Source organism: Leptosomus discolor, chromosome 4 (genome assembly GCF_034619465.1).
Source record: "Leptosomus discolor isolate bLepDis1 chromosome 4, bLepDis1.hap2, whole genome shotgun sequence".
NCBI classification, from domain to species: Eukaryota; Metazoa; Chordata; class Aves; order Leptosomiformes; family Leptosomidae; genus Leptosomus; species Leptosomus discolor.
In genome coordinates this window covers 65,949,350-65,975,683 of record NC_141394.1, presented here as the reverse complement: position 1 = coordinate 65,975,683, position 26,334 = coordinate 65,949,350, and the positions used below count along the sequence as shown (strand labels likewise).

Genomic DNA, 26,334 nt, shown 5'->3' with positions numbered 1-26,334 from the left:
AAAAAACTTCCTCAGACCGGGTTCAAGAGATACCTGGGCTGTACTCTGCCCTAAACTCCAGGCCTAAAACACAGGAACACAGCCAGGCCTTTCTGATAAAACAGCATTTTTAAAAAAATGGGCATCTGTACATGGATTACATATAAGTATAGTACGTTGTGGACTTCCAAAATAAACTGCCACCAGGGTTAACCCACAACACCTGTCCAGTGTAAAATCCAGCCCCTGGTGTAAAATACTAACAAGCTTGCACATCACATTGCTAGTCTAGTTTCATAAAGAAAAAAATTTGTATCACAGTATCTATGCGTGTCTGTATTCATCCCTTTGTTCTCTTTTCTGACCCAGTAACTTTAGAATCCACAGGCTAATTCCAACCATATTTGATAGAGGCCTCAGAAATACTCAATTCCTTTAACTTTCGTGAAAAGAAACACTTAGATATACATGCTGCTTTAGTGAACCCTCTAAGTCAAAGCCCGTAGTGTGAGTCCAGCTCTTTAAATGCCTTAATCAGGGGAAAAGATTCAAATGAGAACTTACACCTTCTTAGAGATGGTGTGGAAACATACATTTGATTGACCGACAAGAAAAAAAGTCATATGTCATCAGCCATGTTCATGAATTTTTCTGCTTGAAAAACTGAGTGCTATGAAGTTCACCTGCCATACTCAGAAACGTATTACAGAATACAGATAACCATTTTGGGGGGGGGTGGGGGGGGTGGTGTTGACTGAGGATATATATTTTTGAGAGGACACACCCACCCCACCCCCTAATCATATATTCTTCATTTCGTATATCTCAGATTGTAGATAAAAAGATACTTCTTAACATCTGAATGATTTGAGACCTGCTTACATGCAAGTAAGCATCTCTCTTCTGGACCTATGCCGCACAGTTGGGGTAAGAGGACACAGGATATGGATAATCACGGGGATTATTTCTGAGGAGCCTCTCCTGTAGCACCACAGAACTACTTAACTCCAAGGAGGCGGCAAAGTGCGTTTATTTACACCTGTTATTAGGGGCTGTCCTGGGAAATTTGCAAGGGAGTGAGACTGAGCAAGAGCTTAACCTCAAAGATGCTGCTCTGCTGAACAAAATTAAGTACAAGATCATGGATCAAGGCCTCTGGTATCATCCATGACAAAGATGATTTTACACTTAATAAAACTGCAAGATGCTGAGTGCAGGTTTTAATTTAGCATTGTAAAACTGTATGTATAATGCTTTACATTAAATGATATTCAGAGTTTATTACAGTATATCTGGGTCTTTTTGTGTTTGCAAAGGAAATACCTATACACTATTTCAGTGCTTATACTATTCTACCAATGAGTAATAAAAAAATTATACATACTAAGAATAATAATTTCAAACAGAACTCATTGCTAGTATGAGCCAGAGTTTATTTAAATGACTTACTCAGTTTCTAAGGAGAAGATATTTGCTTGGAGATGTGCCTGAGTGCTGCTGAAATCAGATAATATGTTTTCGATTTCCTTCTGGTGATCCTGTTTCAGTATGTCCAGTTCTTTTTTATGCTTGATAATGACGTCTTCTACCAGTAGCCTTTTATTGGTATTAAAATATGTCTGAATTCTCATGTTTCAATACTAGTTTATTATCATTGATCAAAGCATACAGTTTTGAGGTCTTTTATTGACTACAAAGGTAGTTAACTGGGTGCAGCTCTGGGCTTCTGCTTACTTATTTGACTTTGACTTCAGTTTCAGTATGAAGCAGAACCACACTAACACTAAGGAAGAGGAAAGTTATTTGGAGACCTTCAGCCTTCAGGAAATGGAGTGTCTAGCCATATTCTGTCCATGTACATCAATCTTAATGGTCAAACATGACAATAAAGTACCATAGGAACTCACTTTTATTAAGCAAAATGATTTTGAAATCTCTGGGATTTTAACATGAGGCTCTGATGCCATATTTCATCACATCATGGCACCAGAAACATTTAATACTGCCTACCATCACCTTACAAAATTTTTTTTTTAGTGAAGGTAAGAAACATTACAACAATGCCTTTAACTGAAACATTTGTCTTTAACAGACAATGTATTTTGAAAGATATTGCTATTTGATTAACATCATCAACTGAAAACGAAAAAATGACGGACATTTTTTCAGCCCTACCCACAACATTGCTTTCTGATACCAACTCAGAACCAACAGACATCTATTGAAGAATCATTGTTAGCTTGTTGCCTTTTGTTTGCTAACGTTTTGTTAAACCTTGGAGAAACTTTTTTATTAACTCAGTGCAGAGCCCATGCTCTGTTGTTTACTGATTATAACAGAGATGTCGAACTCGGGAGACTAACAATTGTAATTTTCACAAAAGATATCCAGTTTACGTTTTTTTTAATTTTAAATATATCTCTAAGCTACTTTCACTTGCTTCTGAAATGCTTCAGGAAAGGCCAAAAGGCCCATGAAAGCTTTCTGCCCTTGAAATTAGAGTGCAGCCACAGGAGTGATTGATTTGGCACTTGGCACAAAATAAGAAGCAGAAGAATAAGAGTAAAAATGGGAGCAGAATCCCTGAAATGGATCTTCAGGGGCAGAATAAAGCTGTCCTTCAGAATAGCCGTTTTGGGACTTGTCCTCTTCCCACAAATAATCTTTGTCTGCTCTCATCCTAGTCCTTGCAAAAGGTTTCTGCACCGGAGGGTGGAATTCACACAGTTCAAGAGAATGGAAATGGGGATGATTACTTCAAGCAGATTACTGGTTTCACTTACTTGGCAACAGTAGGAACAGTAACTTTAAATAATTGGTTATAAAAATTTGGCACATGCAAATAACAAGCCACTATCAGCTTTCAAATCAGAAACCACTATATAGCATAAGACAAAGTCACTTGTTAAAATAACAGTAAAAGTGCTGTTAATTTATACGCACTCACCAATTTAACTATTCCCCTATCCAAATTATTGGTCCTGCAAAAGCAAAACAAGACCTGCAAGTTAATGTTCGAGACCTTCCATGGGTTAATGGTGCCTAGGACCATTTAAGCTCTTTGGTTCTACCTCCTGTTATTTGAAGGATTTCTCCCTACATAATTTCCATTAATGCTTCCTTCTCAAATACTTACTGTAGTAGAGCTACACCATCTATCCCCTGCAAAGATTATCCTCCAGCCCAGCAGCTTTAGCATTTGAGGCCTTTTAGACCTCATCACTGACATGTAAATAATTCTTCCCTTCATGAACAGAGGCTCTAAATTCCTTCAAGATAGCTGGAGGGCACTGATGAAACTCTTTGGTTTGCAATTCTTTCTGTTGATCTTGCTTCAAAAGCTTGAAATGAAAGTCACTTTCAAGTAACTCTCCAAAGAGTGCCAAGGGGAAAAAAAAAAAAAAAATCTTTCTTATTCTTTAAATGACTGTCTACTGACTGGTAGATGTGACCGAATTACTCTGACCACTCTGACAGTCTGCTGAGAGACACCGAGTGCTTTTCTCTAGACTATATAGCACATAATTTTAAAGATTTCTTTAAGGGTATACTCTTCAGAAATCCTTTATATATAAAGCTTGAGTAGTCAGGGGCATACATTCTAACGCCATTGCAGAAATGAACTGAAAGGTACCCATGCACCAGATCCCTCAGTCTCTCGTCAAAGAGAACATGTTATGTATGATCATCCAGAAGTCTCAAAGGATTCAACAGCCATTCAAATGTACTGGACAGTGAACCCCAGTCTTGTCTCCCATGTGCAAAGTAAGTCCTGCACTTTTTCTGTACACAGACGGGAAGACTGCTATTACTGCAATGCAACACACGCTCTGAGCCTTTGGCTACACTAAGAGGATGTGGTCCACCTTCTACAAAGACAGCCACAACTACAAGTCAGCTTGCCCTTCCTGTGCCCTGGCAATATATTACAGACCCAGGCTTCCATCAGCTCAGAGGCACTGTCACTATCTGCTGTCACTGCCCTTACTCCCGCAGTGCCAAACTGGCTGTTACAGACAAAGCAGTCTCACAGAGCACATAAGACATTCTCAAGGGTCCCCTTTAGGGTTAACAACCCACTGGTTTCAGCTAGAGTATGCACAAAAACCTGATACTTATTCTCAGAGACTTCTACATTTTTTTAATAGCTCTTGGGTGAGTTTGGGATTTGTTTATGTATTCTAGTGCTTTTCAAAGGCTGACATTACGCAGATTTTCTCAGGTCACTCCTGTGGGGCTACACTGGACATATTTCTCTGACATATAATGAACAGTTCAGATGCTTTTATTATGGCTGGAGAGAAATGTGAAATGAACGACTGCTTTTGCAAAACTTCTAACCTCTAAAATTAGTACTTTAGAAAGGAGATATTCTGACACTCATCACATTTAGAACATCTCTGATGCTGGCATTATTATTGACTCTCTAGACAGCACTGTGAAGTGTGAATTTAAGGCAAACCTTCTGTGCTGTTTCTCCCTGTCCTGAAGCTGTGAAGCTTCTTGCTTCTGTGACTCCAACTCAGCACTGAGTAGCTCCATTGTGTCCTTCAAAAGTAAATTCTCTTTCTTGAGCTCGGAAATTTCACTCTGACATTTTTCCAGTTCATCATGAAGAGATCTGATCTGGCTCTGGCTACTTCCTTCCTAAGAAAAAGGCCAAATTTAGTTATTCACAGCCTCTTATTATTTAACATGAAGATCTCACTAGAATTGTGTGCACTGAATTTTTGCGAACTGATTTTTCAATTATATGTGCAATTCTATGTGTGAGACAAAATCTGTCATGAAAACTTCCTGAATGTATTTTATAGTCTCCATAAAATGTATTTTATTGTAACATTCATTCATTTACTTGTGTTGTAGATTCTGATCTTTAAATGGAAAAGATGATAAACAATCCTAACATTTTAAAGTGGGACATAAGGGAAGGAAACCCATTCAACTTCTGTAAGAGACTCTGGACACTTTTATTATCTCTGAAGAGAGAAATTTGATACTATTGCTTTTGCAGAACACAACACGGCAATGAAGTAGGAACTGGATTCTTGCCTGTTGCTTCTTCAGTGTCCTCACGCTCCTCAGCTCCGTTTGGAGTTCTTCTATTTGTTTCTTCAGATTAGTGCATGATGTCTGTTGCTCAGAGAGTTCCATCCTTAGAGATCCTAGTAACAACCAGACAGACAATCATTAAGGCAGTCAGAGGCCAGCAGGACGGGGATAGATACAGTCAATGTAGATGAAAACAATACATTTCGCTTTGTTCTGCAATGCCTTCACCATTAAGTATAATGGCCTCCTATTACTAGAGAAGTAACTCAGTTGAGCAACAACAAGAAGATATGGAGCTACAACAGCAATGATCCAACATCAGAATCAGAGAGATAATTATGTGGCAGTTGTTTTACAGACTAAATCACTATAATTGCTTCTTCTAACCTTGAACTTTACTGGAGTACCCCTGAGTCTCTCTGTTAAGTCCACCGGTGTTTTACAGAGGGCCATAAGGCAGACTGAGGAGAGCTCTGATTGTGTTAGAGAAGTACAACACTTATGTAAGCAGATCTGTCCTATATGGCATCTATACTGGATGCAAGTTTCGGGATGCATCAAGCACAAGGAGAAAGAAGGTTTTCTCTCTATATTGCCTCCCTACTATTTTTATTGAAGAACAACAGAATTTATCTATTGAACATATAAACTTTAGAGAGCAACAAACCTTTCTAGCAAATTTGAATTACTGAAAAAAACCAACAAAAAGATAATCCAGTTTGTACTAAAGTACTTTCAAATTATTATTTTTTAATTAAAATATCTTTTATAGGTGAGCTTTAATAACCTGAGTTAAAATCCAGAGATATTACAGGTCCTCCTAATCCAGTGTTCTGTTTAGTTCTGAAGAGTTTAAGGAACTTTCTAAACTGACTGAACAATACGTACAGAGCAACTGCTCTCCACTGCTGAACTCAATGGAACAAACTTGAACTATATGTAAAAATTATTCACCTCATAGAAAAAAAGAGGAAAGTCATATACACTGACTACAATATTCCAATTTAATATACCCGATAATGCATACTTGAATGTTGTACACCAGACTACTCTCCTGGCAACATTCTGCTGCTGACAGTTGACAGCTAGGTTAAAGAACATTAAGTCTGTACTGCTGACATTGCAGGGTATGGGAAAGGAGATTCAGAAAGGCTTGAGTTCCCAGAAGATGGGAAACAAAACGAATGGGAGGAAAGTCAGTGCTTCTCAGCATACAATCAAGCAGTAGGAGCTGTGCATGCCATGAGACATACCTAGCAACAGGGTTTGCTGCTTCTGTATCTGCTCGAGTTCATCATGTAATTCTTTCTTTGCTTTCTCTTCCAAGGTCTGTATTTCCAGTCTATGAGACTGATGTTGGATCTTGAAAGTCTCATTAAATTCCTTTTTCAAACGTTCTTCTGCCTCCTGTAAGCAAAAGCCCCGCCCCCCCCCAACAAAACAGCTGGAGTCTATTTATGATCTTGTTTTACTTGCAATGCCAGGATGAATCTGGTCTTTCATTGTGGAACTTTTATTTTCATCACCACTTTACATGACACTTCATCAACACAAGAATAAAAATGAGCTGAAGTTGAAAAATAAAACTTAATAGGGCCAAGAGAAATTATCAATGTATCATCTATTATATTTGTTGTATATCATGAAATAATAACCCTGACATCTTTGCACTATTTAGCATTAGAAAGATGTTTTATTATTCAACATACAAAGCCCCCCAGATTTGACCTGTATGTCATTACTTATCCCAGTGTGTCAGAAAAAGGCTTCGATCTTTCCTTGTATCGTTCTTGGCTAAAACTTCCACTGTCATTAGAAGTGCTGCTGGTACACTGGAAACGATGGAGCAGTTGCTCTGTAGTGGCTCTGAAAGCAAACTCCTATCCTCAGTTTCATTTTTACCAGCTTACTGCCTTCAACTTGGTTTTGTTAAAGCTGGGATTTTATTCTGAATATATAAACAAGATACTAAATTCTACTTAGGGTGGTTTTACTACATATGCTTTATAAGCAGGTATTCTCTAAGGTGTGTGATATCAACAGGGACGTCTGACCTTCATGTCACAATCACATGTAGATTTTTTAATTTTTTTTTTTCCTCAAACAGCAACATTCTTTAGAACCTCAAAGTATTGCATTAACATTTTGTCACTGAAATAAATCCACATGAATCTTTAAAAGCTTTGGTTATCCACTTACAGAACTGATTTCTTGAAGGTAACTAAGGCAATACACATCATTATACATGTCTATTATACTTCTTTTCAAGTATTTATGTATAAATTAATAATGGATGAAAAAGAATAAAACTGAGTCCTGTTAATAATATGTTTACGAATTCCCTTGTATTTCTGAAGCGAAAGCACACCTAGAGGAGCTTGTATTCACTGCAGCCTAACTGTTGAGGGTAGGCTATATTATTTTATGAAACTATTTCATTCACACTGTGGTCTAAGTTTAAATGTTAAAATTATTAAAAAAACACAACCACCTGAAGATGAGGTTTCAAAATTACAAAATAATTCACTGTGTGCAACTATGGCAGCCCATCATTAAGATAACTGGAGATAACTGAGTTTTGATAATTTGCTCTAGCTAATATGGTTTATCCCACAAATACAATTTTCTTTGCACTAGTATGTCATAAACTGACCTTGAGTTCCTGACTTTTGCTTTTCTCCAACATTTGTAAGACTTTTTGATGTGATGCCTCCAGCTGCAGTTTAACATTCTGGTTTTCTTTAATGGTGTTTTGAAGATCCTGCAAAAGCTTTTCTTTTTCTTTGTTGGACTGTAGATTATGTTTCTTTAGTGACTCCTTGAAATTATTTGCTTGTTGATCTAGCATTTCCTTCAGCTGAGCCACCTTCCAGAAAAGTAAGTCAGCAGGATAGGATTAATGGCTGCATTCATAATGGAGAGGAATTACAAAAATCTGAGTACATTTTATGAACTTGGGTGCTCTATGAAAAACAGCAAATGCTTGTTTCATGCAAGGAGCCCTTTTTTCAGTGAAGAATGACATCTCTTTTGCATATACTGTCTGTTGCCCATCAAGTACTTTTCTTAAATTATTTCTTTTCAAGTCTTCTCCATCTCATACATAGAATCCATACTTCAACTTGCACAATAATTATGCACAAACCAGGAGGCAGGCCTAGGCTGTGCTTGTTGTTATCCTGGAGATGTAACACTGCAGAGTCCATTTATATAAATCAGTAGATTAGAACCAATGGAAACAAGAATTCTGCACATGATGCTTCGGATTTGTTTTATTTTCTCCCCTCTCTTAGCTTAACTACTAAATACAGTAGACGTCTATAACGGCTGACACAAAAGTAATAAAGAATACCCATTTATAAGAATAATTTGGTGGGGAAGAAAGAAGGAATCTGTTCTCTTCCCTATTTGGCAGGTTTTCTAAACTTTCAGAAAAAAATTGTATTTGCCCTTCTTCTTAAATTTGCCATTCCTAACATCATAGCTGTGAAATTCTGAAAAACTGCCTTCTGCATAGAAGCAGCATGCATATTTAGTAAGGCTAATTAGCGGTTTTGCTGCTGTATCTGACTTCCAAGTCTGCTTTTTGCTCTGCCTTGCCTCCTGCAAAACCTTTATGTCTCTTGCCTTTTCTTTTTGGGAGCATGTGAAAGAGGATGGTCTGTTTTCCAGTTTTTATATACTTGTACTTTGCAGCCTTAGAGAAACAGAATTCAAACTATGAAAGGAAGAAGTTGGCTTCCTTAGAATTTCATTTGACTTCAAATGATTCAAATGATGTTACACACACCTGCAAATTGGATGATATGGATTATGAGCTGTGACTCCATCCTATTCTTTCCTCTACACTAATATAAGTTCTTTTTCTCTTCTTCACTGTTGCTTTCATTTTTTTCCATGCTTACTGCAGACAGTTTGTTAGCTGAGAAAGCACTGTAGCTTTAGTTACCTAAACAGTTGCTTGTAACTTCAACTGCACACTTGTGGTCCCTTCTGATGCAACACCACAAAAGCTGGATGCCTATATCCTCCCACATTTCATTCTCATAGCACTTCGGGTATATTTTGCATAACATAAGAGAAAACGAGACATGCTGTGCAAACCCCTTACTTCTCATTAACTTTGTGGCCACAGTCAGCATTGCACTGTCCAAAGGGAAATACTAATGAGCTATACCAGATCTCTCCAAATCATAGAAATCCTTTCTGATGGTGGCTAAATGTATCTTGCTAGCTCATGGCTCTGTTCTTTCTCACATTGGTTGAGCACACTGGCTTCTCTAAAGGATATGTTCTCTCCTCTTCCTCTCCCGGGCCCTTCTTCATTCCCAGATGGATCACAGCCCTTAATCAAGTACTCTGTAAGCCTCTACTATTCTCACAGGTTCCCAGCACAGAACTGTGCTCTGAAGGCTCACAACACTGCAAACCACAGAGCCCGTATCAGTTCCAAGGATTTCAACTCCTTTTGGAGAAAGGACATTCTGTACTCCCACTTTATGACCACAACCTTCAACTACATTGTACCTTGGCTTGTCTTCACTTCCAGTCCCAATTTCTGCTTTTACCATTTCCTGACATTTGCTCCCTTCTCTCTAGAATTTATACAAGTCTTTATGTCCCAGAAATTAATCCTGATATTAAAAAAGAAAAATGAATGTGAACCCTTTTTTTTTTTGGAGATACCCACAGCTTAGAAAGAATTATTTCTACTTGATCAATTTGGCTTGTTTTAATTGTTTTTTCTACACAGCAAATAATAAGGGCCTGAAAACATTGTAAAAACTTGCTCTATTTGGTCTGTTGGTAACTTATCATGAACACAAAGTTTGTGTTCACAGAATATCAGATTAATATGATTTATTTCTATGTAAGCACAATTCATGTGAAACATGAATTTTCATGGACTTCATGTGCTGTGGAGATAACTCAAAAGCTGTTACTTGAACACACACGTCTCATGAGAACTACATAACTTCCTTGTCCAGTTCTGGGCCCCCCCCGGTTCAAGAGAGACAGGGAACTACTGGAGAAAGTCCAGTGGAGGGCTACAAAGATGATGCGGGGACTGCAGCATCTCTCCTATGAGGAAAGGCTGAGAGACCTGGGGCTCTTTAGCCTGGAGAAGAGAAGACTGAGAGGGGACCTTATCAACACTTATCTAAAGGGTGGGTGTCAAGAGGATGGGGCCAGGCTCTTCTCAGTGGTGCCCAGTGACAGGACAAGGGGCAACGGGCACAAACTGGAGCACAGGAAGTTCCACCTGAACATGAGGAAAAACTTCTTTACATTGAAGGTGGCAGAGCCTGGAACAGGCTGCCCAGGGAGGTTGTGGAGTCTCCTTCTCTGCAGATATTCAAAACCTGCCTGGATGCATTCCTGTGCAACCTGCTGTAGCTGAACCTGCTTTAGCAGGGGGGTTGGACTAGATGATCTCCAGAGGTCCTTTCCAACCCCTACAAGTCTGTGATTCCGTGATTCCTTTACTAAATCTGGTTTCTGTACCTCTGTAAGCAGCTACAAGACAGAATTACTGTTCCATTTTTGATTAGGTTTATGGCTGCAGAACTGCTGTTCCTATATGCAAGTCAGTATACTGTGTTCCTTCCATTTAAATAGAGTTTGTCCTTCACCTTGAATCCACAAGTCAGGTTCCTTTTCTCCAGTTAATTGGTGGTGGTCATTACTGGATCCTGTACTTCAGTTTCCCTCTGAACCCCTTCCAATGGCTCGCTCACAAAGGGCCATACTACTATTATAATTAATGTGGATTTCCTTTACCAGATGGGGTAGATGTTTAGTCAATTATATGAGTTCATTACTGATCTTTCACACGTAATCAACATGTGAACTGTTTCAACAGTATCTGTAATTCAGACATGACAGAAGTCTGCAGAGATGAATCCTGTTAAAAAACTCTTTAGCAAAGCTACCAGCTTGGGTAGTTGACCTCCTATTTGGTGGCCAGACCAAGCAATCAATGAAATTTTTAGTCAAATCAATCCAAAGGAAACATTTTTGAATGCACACGTCAAAATGAAAAATTAAAATATTTCCTCCAAGCTGAATTCAATGTTTTTAAAACTTAAATTATTTCATCATTTGCCAGGAGACAAATGGCTTTATTCACAGAACGCAGGGGAAGAAGAGATGGCAGTGGCGGTTTTGCTTTGTGTGTGTGAGAAAGGAAGCACAGAGGCACAGAAAAACGAAGCGAGCAAGAGAGTACGTGCATGTGCATATGAAGGTAACTGGGACACTTACCCAAGTGATGAAGGCCTAGGTTGTCCAACGACAACTTAGCATACAAGTGAAGTGGCAACAGGCGACACACTGTAGCTCACCTTGTTTTATCCTATAACCTAGTGACAAGGGAACTCTTTAAATGCCAAGAAAGCTGACAGAAGGAAAAAAACCCAAACCTAGGCCTCCCACACATCATGGGAATGCTAGGTTGGTAGATAAGAAAACAAACATTCCTTCACCCAGTGCTTTGTGAATCAAGTTTTTTATTTTGTTCTCTTTTAAGTGCTAAAAAATGAAAGATTAGTTTTACCACTTCTTAAACAATTTCAAACCAACATGGTACATTTGAATTTCACTGAAGCTATCCAACCAAATTGACTTGAGTTAGCAAATTTGAAAGAGCACCTAGCTTCAGCTGCCCCAAACTGGGAGTTTAACTAATCATCCAGTTGTTTCTTGGCTTTTTCCTTTGTGTCATCCAATTAAATAGAAAGAAAACTATCTGTCTGTGTAAACTGGTGAGGAATAATTGCTAAATGTTATTCTTAATGAAAAACATTAATTGTTTAATGTGTCTGTGTGATGGGATCTATCTGTGGCCTGGATACACGCCAAGAACAGGCAGACGCAGAGCCACTTGCCAACCATAGCTTTGTTTTCAGAGCTGCTGCATTTTTTTTATTTTTTTTTTTAAATAAGCGGTAAATCATAAGATTTAACTAAACAGGCACTTTGGCTTCTGGTTACAGGTAAAACGTTTACTTTATCTTAATGCCTACTGAACTTAAGACAATGTTTTCCTATATAAAGAAAGGAAACACTGAAGTTTTTAGGTACTGCAGTTCCTTATAAAACTAACCTTTGATTGTGAAACACTTAACGCTGTACAGTCTCCTGTATCAGCTGATGTAATATGCATTAGTATTACTACACTCAACCATGCTGCGTTTTTTTCTGGGCTTCCTGAAAATAAGCCAGTGAGTAAAAAAAAAATGTGCCAGAAGAGTAGGCTGTATATTTTCTAACAGAAAAATTGCAAGCAGGAAAAATGTCGCTTGGAATATTTCTTTTGCAAATGAAAAAATTATTCATCTAGGTGGGGAAGACAAAAAGAGGCGTTTATAAACTTCAGCTGTGGTCAGACCATTATTAACCTTCCAGACTCTCTTCATAGACAATTATTTGTTCAGAGCACTAGCATGAAACATAAGATCATACTGACTAGAAATAGGCTAAGCAGTAAATTGGTAGCAACAGACAAAATAACGTGATAAGAAATCAGATGAAAAAGAATACCTAAAAACATTCTTTTTCAGTGATTTAGGAAAAAACCTACACAAATACATCAGGGACACAAACACACTCTTTCTCATGAATCCTGCTACTTCTAACGTATTAGAGGTTAAGACTTCCATCCAATTAGGTTTCCTTCTGTCTTTCATTTAAAAGGGCTTTCAAACCCACCAGTGCAAATCCTTCCTGGAACACTTTGCCGTGCCCAGGCGTTTTATTGTGTTTCATTACTTCAAAACAGACAGCTAGGCCTTCAATTTGTAAAACTGGTAAAGCAACAATTAAGGCAATGAAACTATGCCACTCACATCAGTCCAGAATCTATTTGGCTCCTTTTACAATTAACAGACCAGCGACATTGTTTTATAATGTTTTCCTGTTGCAAAACAAAACCTCTTGAAAACCCTATACATCTAATACCATTATTCATTCACTTGTATCTACCAAAATTGCATGAAGTGGTCTCAAAGATGCCACTAATACCCATCTACAGTATAAACTCTGAGCAACAGTATTTTTCCAGGCTCTGCTGAATTCTTTTCAAATTTCAGGGTTATGTTTGCACTTGCCTTTTCTTGTGACAGCCATTTTTGCCTCCCACTGTCTTCCAAGTAAAGAAAAAACGAACAACTATTACTAAAAGATGACAGATAAGTTTTGAAATATTTCAAAAGTCTTTCAAGTTTAATTCTTTTCTAACCATAATTACTGTCCTTCTCTTGGGAAGGATGGCTTGATTCTTTTGAAGAAGTACCTCTCAGACTTTGATAGCACATGGGCAAAAATACTGGGCAAGTAGAAGGCTGTGCATGCCATCATAGTTGGCTTCTTCTTTTGACTTCTGCTTTTGATTATTTTAATTCACCATGCTTGCAAGCACTGTGACTACTTGAAGTCTATCTTACATCTGCTCTTCCTTTCTTTTATTTATTGTATGTAAGAAGTGTGAAATCTCAAAGGCAAGATCTAAAGTTGGAATCGGAGACAATATTTTGACTTCCGGTATCTTGTAAGTAGAAAGATCCAAGTTTCTCAATGCATTGCTAGGGGATGAATTTATATAAAAGACTTAAAACTGCCTTTTGATGTATTATAGAAGAGTCACCACAATTGAGAATTTGTTCATAGGGTTAAAGTAAGGCACCCATATGCTACAGGGTTGTAGTCATGCTATGATGCTATTATATCAAAACGGTAATATGGTATAAGAAGTAACAAAAAAATAATGAAATTATATTTTACTATTGTCTTTAGGCTTATTTCACAGTCACTTCAGTTAAGTTCACTTGCCTTCCTAAACTCACGGAAATTCCTGACCAGAGGGACAGGTGTGAACACACTAAGCACATCTCTACTGCTGCTGTGCGGTGGTACCTATAACATCTCCACCAAGGCTTTGGGCATTGCTGTGCTAGCATTGTTCGAAGCTGTATCACGACGAGGTGATGCCTGCACTTCCATTTTATGTACCTTCTAATTCCAGAATAACCCCTTTAACACATGTTGAAGATATCCTTTAGGGCAAAAGCAAGGAACTAAATGACTCTTAATGAATTAGCTGAATGACACAGAATCTCACATGCTTCCTTCCAAAGAGGTGTGAATCTGGTTTCCTTATCCGAAAAAAATCTTAGTAGTACAGAAATACCCCCACTTTGAAGTGCATCCCCAGACAGGTGAAATTATCATGAGTCTGTCTACTCTGCATAGTGTTCTAGCTGTCAGCCCAACCAAAAATGTGCCTTATGCAGCCAAGGAAGCTATTTTTAGATCTGAAATTGTATCCAGGTTAGAACTGGATTAGTAACAGCGCATTGCCTAACCTCTGAGGCGGAAGCTCTGGGCTGAGCCATTGCAAAAGTTCCCAGATGGGAATTATGCCCTCAGTGAAACATAATGTTGTATAGTAAATGGTGGTTTCTTGGCTGAGAATATTCAAATATTTATTGAAGGAAAGTATTGTGAACTGAAATTACTTCACTTCCCTGGCAATACTGCCAAGTAATTGGTTCAGAAAGTAACTCAGAAAGTACCAAGAAAAATGCAAAATTTCTCTTCAGAGAGAGCATTTCCTCCCTTTTGGGAGCATTGTTAGGTTCTAAGGTATTTTTCTGTCCTGAACTTGCAAGAAAAATAAATTGATGACTCACTGTAGAAATATGTACATTCAGGGGAATTTGGAAAAGAATAAAGACAACTGATTACTGAGGACCCATGTTTTGCATTAAGTGCACAGAAGTCACTCTGTATAGGTAAACACAGGTTGGATTGGCCTGAAAGTCTCTCAGAGAAGAACCTGTAGAAAACAGTGGCACACAGAAATGTTTAATGAAACCTAAACCCAGGATTTAGCCAGAACTTTAAGAATATTAAGAACTACACTTAAATTCTGTATTTCTAAGACTGGGAAGTGGATAGAATGTCAGAATCCAACTGTGATATCAGAACGTACCAATCTGTTTTACAGGAGAGATGAAAAGACCATGCTGCACTCAGAACTAGTACAGCTAATCCATATGACCACAACATATGCCCTGATTACTGGAATGTGCTACACCAAGCAGGATTAATGGCATCTGGGAAAGGGGAAGCAGGTAGGAGAGGGGGGGCAACATCTTGCTTAGTCCCCTGATAAGCCTATCTGTCCTTGTTCTGTCTTCGAACACTCAAAAACCAGCTTATTATGGCCACTCAGAGTCTACAAATGTCAGCTGAGAAAGATCTAGGTTTTCACCTTTTGTGGAGCTGCTCCCATGCAAGCTCCCACTGAACTTGCTGGAAGAGAAACTAATTAGAATCAGTGAAGATAGAAAGCAATGGAAATTGTAGACAGCCACTTAGAACAACAGTGGCTATCTGTAATTCAGTAGTTCCACAGTGTGAGCTACCTAATTCCTGTTATTCATTACTTTTTCTTGAGCTTGACTGAAGGAATTTTGTATATTTGGGAATATCCTTATTTTGCTTAATAAAATGTTGGAGCCTCAAAACCTGTATTGGCAGGAAAAAAAAGAAAGAAATGGATGACAAATTCTCATGGTGAAAACAAGTCCATTCACCCGTAAACTCCCAGAATAGGCAATCACAAATCATTTCATTGTTCTTCTGGAAAAGGTACCAAATGCAACGATACACCTGAGGTAGGAAGACAAATGCAGCACTGAGCATCATCAGAACTTTTCACTAGGGCACTGATTACAGTTCTGTTAAAGCAGTTGTTTTATGTTTGTCCATGAGATAAAAGTATCAAAAAGTTCTCAGGCAAAAGTTTCACATGATCACACTGAAGAAAGGGAAATATCCTGTATGTGATATTTTAAAGCAGATAGCATTTGCCGAAAAGAACTCCACAACACGAAAGGGGAACACCTGAGAGGAAGAAAACATCTGTTCACAGTTGTCAGAAATTTTAAAGGTGAACTGTTTACCTGGGTAAATAATTGCCTTGTAGGAGTTCTGCTTTTGCTTTGGCAGAAAATTATTTATCTTTATGGCTTTTCAAATAATGACATTTTCCTGGAAAAATATTTTGGTAGATATTTCTGCAAGAAAATTTGCATCCCTTGGCCTGCAACTGACTATACATTACACCTGCTACAGGTGGACAATCTAATACTAACACATCTCGGGTATTTATTTCCAGATTAATCTGTGTCTGCAGATTTGCATTATGACTCAGGTGTAACCAGACTGGGGAACAGTACATAAGCTATGACATCCTCAAAGCTAATTTGGGGTCACAGTGCTTTCTCTATTTCATTCTTGATCTTGAGAACATAGAGGGAGGCATACCTAATTACTAATATATACTAAATTATTGCACATTCCAATCTGCTTCAGTTACCACCCTTACTGTCAAGCAGGCAGAACAAAAACAATGATCTATTCAACCTCTATTCCATTAATTCTCTTGCTCAAGGGAGCAAGCAAGCAGGCCCTTTTACAAGTCTACACACACACGCACACACACACACCCACCCACCAAATAACAATCAGAAAGTCAACAAGAGCTGTAAGGAAGATTCTAATCTCACTTAGACCTGTATACAGATGAACAGAGTCACCATTCAACCCTGATGTAGCCAAGCTCCTGACCAAAAAGACTTAGTATATCTCCAAAGAGTGATATATGAAATTTATCAAAACAAATAGGCTTGTCAAAATCTTCATAGATGTTCAGGAGCCATAATTTCTGTTATTTCTACCTAGAGTCTTTGCATATTTTCTTGAATGATAGTCACAGCAAATATAACTAAAATCTAATCAAGAATCTCTCAGATGAGAAGAAAAATTAAGAGCTCTTTTACTACTGGATCACATTTATGCCCAGCTTACCTCAAGTGAAGACTTTTGAAGTTTCCCAGTTAGGACTTCTTTCTCTTTCTCTAGTTGCTTTAGTTCATATTCAGATTTTCTTTTAAATTCCTCTAGTTGTTTCTGGAGCTCCTAAAGAAAGAAAAAGAAAAGAGCATGCAATAACTGGGACAAAACATGCAGCATGAAAAAGAAAGAACATTTCTTCTACATTAACCTAGATAATACAGCAGTTTACACAGTAATACATGCTACAGTCTTTTAATGCCACTCATGTATTATTCAATCAAAGAAGTATTAGAAGTTTGTTTTGGTTCTTTCTATGCTAGACAATACAGCTCACATAATCCTAATCTTCTACTGAAAGCTTCCCTGAGGTGCAAAACTGTACAGCATGAAGAGTCAGACTCCTTTGCCTTGATATCAGGTGTGGTATTAGTTAGATACTTGAGTGGTGTTAGTGTTCAAAAACAATTCAGTATGCAAGAGTTACCCACAAGGTCTAAAAACCCATAAATATCTGTTGACCATATAACTAACCAGACGACTAACTAATAGACAATCAGCAGAAAAGGAAATCAAAGGAAGCACTATCTTATAACATCCATAAAGAAAATCCCAGTGAGAAAATAAAAATAGAATAAAATTAAAAATTGAAGACTATATTATCACCTTATTGCTGGAAATAGTTATTGAAAAATCAATTACAATGCCACTTGCAAGACAATGACTGAGAGCTTGTAGCAATTGTTTGTAGCAAACATGAGCAACAGTTTATTGTGGAAAGACTGAATTGTGCAACTTCTAGAAATGTCCTGAAGTGATATATATTACAAGATTATTAGTGTGCTTGCTCTTCCGATTTGTGCCAATTTGCTGACTCCAAAAAATATTCTGCCATATTTTCAGACACCACAAATGGAGGAAACAGAAAAACTAGCAATTTAACACCTCCCCCATACTGCACAGCCCCTTCTCACAGCCCCCCCGCCCCCATTTTTATAGCATGACTTAAGAATTCAAGATAACAGAAGAAGTACCTAAAAACTAAGAAAGTGATAATCATTGGGTGAATGGCATGACATTAGGAAACAGAAGCACAAGCAATAATGACGTATTCCTTGCAACCCTAATTAAATAAAGGAGAATACATTGGCATTTCACAGTTTAAAAACAGGATATCTGTTAGGTAGCAATTAAAGGACGGAATCAAACACAGAGATATGAGTATTGCAAAGGAGAAATTAGCTTAGTTTTGCCTGTAAGAAAATGAGAGGCTATAATGGTCTTTTTGATTAAAAGCTGAAGATCAGGTGTTTGCAGAATTCCCACTGCAACTCTGCCAACTGACTTCCTTCTCTGTATCTTAATTCTTCTGGGAAGTATATATAATACTTCTCAAACAGCTGTTACAGGCCTTAATTGCAACAGAGGATACAAATAGCATTAATAATGAAAAATGTTGTAATTTTATTTACATTTTAATAACTCAAGATTTTTCTGATTTAATTAATATGAACCTCTAAGAAGAGATGGTTATTAGCAATAATGTTTATTGCCTTTAAGCAATAAATGCCTACTATTATGCCTTTTTTACTAAAGTATAAAGTGTTCAATATTTAAGTTTGATCTGACTCACATGAAGAGCTTCAGCCTGGCATCATTTCAAGTGCACCACACTTCTTGACATAAAAGAATACACTACATAAAAGGCGAAGTCCTTTTCATAAGTCTTACACTTGATAGCGTAACTTGAAGAACTGCAGCTTCACATACTGATCAAACATGAGCACTTCCACAATCAGAGGAAATAATTTACTCACACAGGTTCATTTCTGAGAAATGAGACTGCGTAAAGGTACAAACTTCAGCAGTTTCATAGGCAGAAATTAATTCTTCTGATGAGCACTTAACATAATTCCTAGTCTCCAAAATCTAGAAGGTACTAAGAAGCTCAGCATCTGGTGATATGAACTGCATGCTTTTTACGACTTCATAACTTGTCAGCAAGCACTTTGGTTATTCTAGAGTAAATATTGAACGCAACAGATAGCAGCATTAAAACTGGGAAAAATGGGTAGAAGTACATTCTTAGCACCAAGAAGGGTCTAAAGAACACTTAGTCTGATTTTCCAGTTCTACAGACTGCTTTAATAAATTTTTTTTCTGTCTAGATATGTCTGAAAAATGCACAAGTACATTAAGAGACAGAAACTAAATTCCTCCTTACTTTATGCCCAAATTTGGCAAACCACTTGGGCACGCACTGAGTTGTAAGCTTCACCAAGCATTAAAGCATGTGCTTAAAACTAAACACATGTTTCAAGGTTTTCCTCCATTTGAATAGATTTCAGCTCACATTTAGGTTCCTATTGCCCAGAAACATCACAGATTGCAAATTTCCTGAAGCCAAAGGATTCAGCCGCAGATAGCAGTTGTCAAGGAATTAAAATTCTTTGAAGAGTCTCTTCAGCCAATTGCTGCTAATGCATACTGACAACAAAAATTACAGCTCAGCCACTTAAATCACATTGAGAAAAAGTATTGCTCAGGTAACCTGTCTGGATCCATGAGAAGATAAGCATTCTTTCTGATGATATATATGCATGTATTTGTTCTTAACCAGTTGTCATTTCATTGCTAACACCTGCACTCTGAAACCATTTACCAACACTTTGCAGAATTCCACCCTTTACTTAAACAATACAAAATTTTCATTAAATCAATGTATTTGAGTATTTCACAGCAGCAATCCATGGAAATGTAAGTCAGAAATTGGAATACAGCTATGATACATTTTTCTTCAGGAGGGACCTTATATTAATCGCTCCAACTGTGACATGCAAAGCATGTAAGGGTAAGTGTCGCTAAGAAGGCAGTTTATCACATCAAGGATAAATTCACCTTCCTGCCTGTGGAGCTTTTCACAGAAATATATCAGCCTGACTTCTTTTTCCCTTTATTTTTTTTTTTTCCCAGTAAGGCCATAGTGAGAAAATCCTTGCATTTTATGTTAATTCAGAGTGCCTCCAGTGAGGATAATTCAAATGATGTCACTGTGACCAATAAGATTAAAGGCAGATGAATTAGAGCATCTATAAATAGAAGAATGTTCCTACCTTCTGCATTTTTTTCTTTCAGCTTCCATGAAGTTTTAGACTAGCTTGATTTCCTTTGTATGCTTCATTACAAGATCTTCCAGCCCTTTTAACAGTTACTCCTTCAGACAAATCTTTTCCTCATGGGACTATGCTCGCCTTTACAAAGCAAGTTCTCTGTGTCTTTTATTCATACCCTCTTTTTAAGTAGCTACAGTTTCCATAGTCTATAAAACACACCAGCTATATAATACGACAAAACCAGGGTAGAATTCTGGGGTCGCAGTAGTCTGTTTTGTAGGGAATCTGCTATTTAGGTGGATACATTCCATTGAAAAATACTGGCTTTATGTTAGTTAACAATGTAGAACTGTAGTGATTCAGGGCTGTATGCCTCTTCTGTAGTCTAGGGATGGGGCGGTTTTGCTCTTCTGGTTTGAGTCTGGGTGTGTGACTCACTTCCAACCATGCAGGCTTCCTCAAGGACAACCTTAGTTCTGTGAAAATGCACAAAGGACAATTTGTTTTTTGTCTCTGATGCCAGGTTTAGTTTTCCAAAATGCTAGCATAACAATATTCTAGGAGAACTAAAAAATATAGAAAAGATTTGGGCCTGGACAAATGTTTAAGGGGAGACATTATACAGAGGGAACTCTCAGGATACATACATTCCTTACTGTACTGAGTTGATCCCTGGTATTACTTCTGCATAGCTTTTCAAAAGAACTGTTTTCTATATTAGAAAAAAATAAATCAGTATTCCAACTTGACCTCAACACAGGAAGTCTGCCTTGGATCTAGTTCTCTCTCAGGTTTTGGTTACAGAAGAGGTTGAACACTCTGCTCTGGTCTAGTTCAAGGATGTCAGCAGTTTCTTTGCTGCCATTGCAGCAACTCATGTACTTCAAGTTATGAACATGAGTCAGTGTTCCACTAGATGAGGTCAGAGATCTGGGAATCTTAAAGGATTGACTGCTGGAGAATAAGTCAAAATCCATTAATCTTAAAGAAAAATAAAATCGATTTCAATACTTTTGGCATGCCATGCCTTTGAACATTTGAGAGCAAACCACCTGTTTAAGCTCTTGCACATCTTCAGAGCCGCTCTTGTTCTGACTCTGTTTGCTACAAGTTGTTTGCTGCAGCTGTGTTATTTGATGTTTCAGTTCATCTACTTCATTAACAGCTTTGCTTTGGGAATTTAATAGTTTCCACATCTTCTGTGGTATTAAAATTTACATTTCAAATAGCATAAATAACTTGCAGAATTTCCAATGTGAGTGACTGCTAACAAGGGAAATACTTCAGAATGACATTAATGAGCATCTTACCTGCTTCTTGCAGGATTTCCTTCTCTTGAAGTGTATTTCTCTCTTTGACTACACTTAGACCTTCCTCCACTTTTTTCACTATACCTTTTGATCCCAGAATTTCTTGTTGTGTTTCCTTAAGCTACACTTTCAAATCCTAAAATATGCATGACATTATTTCTATGCTTATTACATGTTCCTTTTTGTCATCTGAAATAAATGGTCATTGTCTCTCTCTGTGTAGCTCCATGATATAAGCATTTCCTCTGCAGAGCTGGTTTAAAAGCACTTTTTGCTCTTCCATACTCTTAAACTGTCTCTCCTGCCGGAATATTTGTAATGTGTGGGAATATGCCACAAAGATGATGAGGGGGCTGGTGCATCCCCCCTATGAGGACAGGCTGAGAGAGTTGGGGTTGTTCAGCCTGAGGAAGAGAAGGCTCCAGGGAGACCTTACAGCGGCCTTCCAGTACTTAAAGGGCGCCTACAGGAAAGGTGGGGAGGGACTCCTGGTCAGGGAGTGTAGTGATAGGACAAGGAGTAACGGTTTCAAACTGAAAGGGGGGAGATTTAGATTAGATACAAGGAAGAAGTTCTTCACTGTGAGGGTGGTGAGGCACTGGCACAGGTTGCCCAGAGAAGCTGTGGCTGCCCCCTCCCTGGCAGTGTTCAAGGCCAGGTTGGATGGGGCTTTGAGCAACCTGGTCTAGTGGAAGGTGTCCCTGCCCATGGCAGGGCGGCTGGAACTAGATGATCTTTAAGATCCCTTCCAACCCAAACCATTCTGTGATTCGATGATATTTGTAATGTGGAGCCATTACCTCAAATGTAGTAGGCATCATTGTAAAGTGAACACTCATCAAGAGTTACCATCTAAAAGATGTCTGATATTATCCTGAAGTTGGAACAGGATATAATTCAATTAATTTAATGTCAACATGTGCTAAAAGTTAGTGAATATTAGTTTGGTATTTTTTCCAGTTGTTGAAGTACAATAGTTTGTAACATAATCCAAAATACAGATGCCTAAAGACAGAAAAATCATCTACAGATTTTGCTGGGAATTGTCAGTCCATAATTAAAGGCAAAGATTTGAACCATACTTAATGTTCTATTTCTGGAGATTCTAGTCTCAGTTTCCAGATGTATAACATAATATTGCAATATTCACTCAGACAAAATTGCCATTCGTTCCTATATGAATGTTGAGTACAACCTCATGGGTTAAAACTAACTTGTATTGAACACTCTCTGTAGTTGAAAACTTAAAAGGTAAGCTTGTTCCTTTTACCTCTGGCATACGCTAAAATTCTTCCATAACTAGATAGAACAGATCAGACTTAATGACTTGTCATCCTTCGTATTCTCTCTTCCACAGTAATAATAATAAATGTGCACTAATGTGATGCTTTTCATCTAGATGTCTCAAACCTCATGGCATACACTAAAGAGAAAACAGAAAATTCACCTTGCTTAAACATCAGTCCTTTTATTTTTCAAGCCTTGTAACAGCTTTCTCTGCTAGTATTTACTAATGATCAGAGGTATTACTGATTAAAGAAGTGTTTCTGTTTCCCAGTCTGCAGTTGTCCGCAGGATTCTGAAAAAAATGTCGTATTTAATGGTGGCATCAGAAATAGCCAGTTTAGAAAGGAGAAACTTGTACATTTTAATTTAAACTGGAAAGAAATAGAAAATAACATCATGTCTAACTGTTTTCCTTCTTCCAGATTTATCCTAGTCTGAGGCTATCTCTTTAAAGATTCAAGGCAATATGCTCCTGTAGTATGTAGTATGTAAATCAGCCTCATTCCATAGACTTAGAGGATCTGAAATGTACATTGACCATATGTCCCTCAGAAAATACTGCAGTTTTATCTAGCGATACTGAATTTAGAAATTAAATTGCTAATGACAGCACCTTGTTATTTCCAGTTTCTATAATTTTTTTCATTATTTATTCCTAAAAGCCTGCATTTCTTATACAGTAAATCAGAACAGCAAACCCTGTGCATAAATTTTCACATGTCTCTTCTTCATTTCTCCTGAACATTACTTTGAGCACCCACAAGAAATCAGGATCTTACTTTCCCTCTTCCTCTCTGTCACTTTGAACTTCTACAGAGGCAGGACACTTTTCGTTATTGAAACAGATATTATGGATTTCCCTGACTCAATTTTAAAAATTGGCTTACCTGCAGCTCTGTCATTCATTATACCCTCTCCACTTTTCTGCAGAAGTTGTTTGTTCTGCTACAGATCTACACACTGAGAGAATTAAGTCTGAATAATGTTGGGGAAGGTGTATTCAATTCACCCCCTGATCTTGTGAAATAAAAAGGCAGCAACTGTCCCGAAGGCTGAACTCCCTCAAAGAACATCCTCAAAGAAGAGGCCCAGAACTCTGCACCATCAGCAAAATGATACTGACAGGCAAGATGTGAGGGCACATGGTGAAAAAGGTTAGAGCTGTCTTGGAGGAACACAGCTGACTGGGGTGACCCTGCTCTCTACAGGGTTCTGGGGTTCTCTGACTCTAAAGAAGATAAATCTTTCCCATCAGGAAACAATTATTGTTATTCTGAAATATCCCAGCTCCAGACCTTCAAGGTGTTTTCTTACCTAATATGCAAGATTGCTTTCACAGGGCTGGGGACAGGTGTGGTAGGCGAGTTTACGTGATGGGAAAGACCAATAGTATTAGAAGGAAGTGGAACTGTTGAGCGCAGAGTGTAGCTGGGTGCTTCAGCTTCAGCGCAGCGCATCAGTGTCTGTCCCTCACCCTGACCCTATGTACCAAATGCAGCTGGTTGTCAGACTGCCCATGATGTGCCAACCTCTGGAACTGCGTCTGACACATGATGCAATTAAGCAGAAAGGGGCTGCAGAGCTGTGCTGCAAATGTACGAGACATACACCAGCTAGGGTAGACAGGCAACGTGTGAGGTGAGAACTAACAGTGAAAGTCTCATGGCTCAGCACACAAAACTTCACAGGTGTAAAGGACACTTCATTAAATGGCACTTGGTACAAGCCACTCTTGCAAGAGCCATACAAGGTCCTTGATTCCTAACCTGCCAACTCAGGTCTTTTATCTAACCCTGTTCATACCCGTGCACTGAGCTCTTGGCAACCACAGGGAAAAGGAGTACATGCTCTGTAAATACTTATCGCTAGCATTAGTGCCTGCTTGCTGTTCTGTTCACATTTCTGGGCAGGAAAGGTAAAGCTCTGTTTAGTCAACACAAATTTTACCTCACTCCATCATCAGGGAATAAAGTCTAGTGTGTTCAGAATTTTCCTAATGAGTTACTAATCATCTTAACTCTGTCTTTAAAACTCTCAGCTCTACATCCCTATTTCTCTTCTAAGCCTCTAAAACTGCTTTAGTGCTTACAAAGCATTTGACTCAATATGATATTTAGAAGACCCCTCCTCCCCCAAATTCTGCACTGTGATAGGCAGAGATAGGGATCACAGTCTCATACTCTACCTGTATTTTCTCCTTCAGCCTCTGGGAATGCTTCTTCCTCTCATTTATCTTCTGGCTTTTCTCCTCTAGGTCTGCCTCCAGCTTCTTTACCTGCTGCAGCAAAAAGCCTTCCTCAGCCTCTGAGCTCTTCCTTTGCCCCATTTCTCTTTGCTGACAATTCTTCTTTGTTTCTGTCACAGATTGCTGCATAACATTTTTCAAATCCTCTTTTTCTCTCTCATAAGAGGCTTGCAGTTTGCTTGTTTTCTGAATATATTCTTCAGCTGCTCTCTGGTTCTCAGTCTTCAGGTTTTCCATCTCATTTATTACAGCTTGTCCTTGCACACTGTATTTTTCATCTAAAATTACTTTTTTATCTAAATTTGCTCTTCTAGATGCTTTGCATTCATTTAGCAGTCCATCAGACTCCTGATTTGAATGTAGAAGCCTGATTTCGAAGCCTGCATTGGTATCTACCATGTCTGTAGAAAGGACCGTCTGTGCTTGTTTTGCTTCTGCTCTCATCTCCTTCTCTTCCACCTGCTTCTTGCACAATTTTAACTCTGCCAAGGCTTCTTCCTTTAGTCTCTTGTGTTGTTCTACTGCAGTTTCAAGGGCCTGAATACGTTTTCTCAGCAATTGTTCTTCTTCAACTTTGCTTTTACACTGGAGAATCGTTTCCCTTTTCTCAGCAAGAATGCGCTGAATTTCTTCTTCATGAGCCTCTCTCAGAGCCTGTATACTAGCCTCATGTTCGTCATTCTTAGTGTTCAGGGCATATATCACCTATAGAACATGAAAAATAATAGGAAATTAAAGTATCTGGTAAATGGTAGTCATGAACTCAGTTACTATATTTTTCAAGGTATTAAATGCTTAAAGAGAATTACTGCTACAGTTTAATCTTTGTTGTTGCTGTTGCTTCGTTTTGTTTGTTTTGTTTTGTTTTGTTTTTTCATTAGGAACAGAAGGGACAATTATAAACTGCAAAACCTTATAGGGAAGGAAGCCAATACTGTGAGGAATTTATTTTTTCACTTTTTGTCAGAAAAAATTTCCTTTTTTATTCTTGCCAAGTTGTCACTTTGTGCCCCTAGTTTGATCTCTAATACAAGGAATGAAATAGACCTCCTTCTCTAGCTAACTGACTCCGCATTTGTAGTCCAGTTCACCTAGCCTTCAGTGCAGGAGGACTACCTGCCACGTTGCCTTTAGCATTAGCAAGTGCTGGGGACCAGTAATAGCAGCTCTGTAGAGTGAAACCTGATGTCCTGACATCCAGTTCACATGGACCAAAATCACTCTGTGATGTAAATGAAAGGGAACTTTGTCAGGAGGATTAAATTTCGCACTCCTCACTCAAACTAAAATACCACTGAAGGTGGAAGCCATATGCCTGGCAAGTTAGCTTCGTCAGCATTTCCAGATAGGGATTACTTGACTGCAGACACCTTTTGGCTTGATTCTGAGGAGTATTCAGGCAATGGGGTTGTTTTTCTCACTTCAGTAACAGCTATAAATCTCAGAAATCAGGTTGTAGCAGATTCAAGCAAGCCTCTGATGACAATAA

General features: G+C 38.3%; 1 protein-coding gene across 3 annotated transcripts in view; it reads right to left on the bottom strand.

The window, feature by feature from the left end:
* FAM184B (family with sequence similarity 184 member B) overlaps positions 1-26,334 on the bottom strand; it is a 46,579-nt gene that overhangs the window by 2,729 nt on the left and 17,516 nt on the right. For 2 of the 3 annotated variants that reach the window (XM_086464533.1, XM_086464532.1), the window contains exons 2-7: positions 24,786-25,550; positions 16,906-17,016; positions 7,685-7,897; positions 6,285-6,438; positions 5,032-5,144; positions 4,442-4,626 (exon numbers count right to left, since the gene is read on the bottom strand). In XM_086464533.1, coding sequence (XP_086320659.1) covers positions 4,442-4,626; positions 5,032-5,144; positions 6,285-6,438; positions 7,685-7,897; positions 16,906-17,016; positions 24,786-25,550 — 1,541 coding nt within the window. Of the gene's footprint in view, positions 1-1,428; positions 1,576-4,441; positions 4,627-5,031; positions 5,145-6,284; positions 6,439-7,684; positions 7,898-16,905; positions 17,017-24,785; positions 25,551-26,334 lie in introns of all 3 variants that reach the window. The other variant, XM_086464531.1, reaches the window with a different exon arrangement.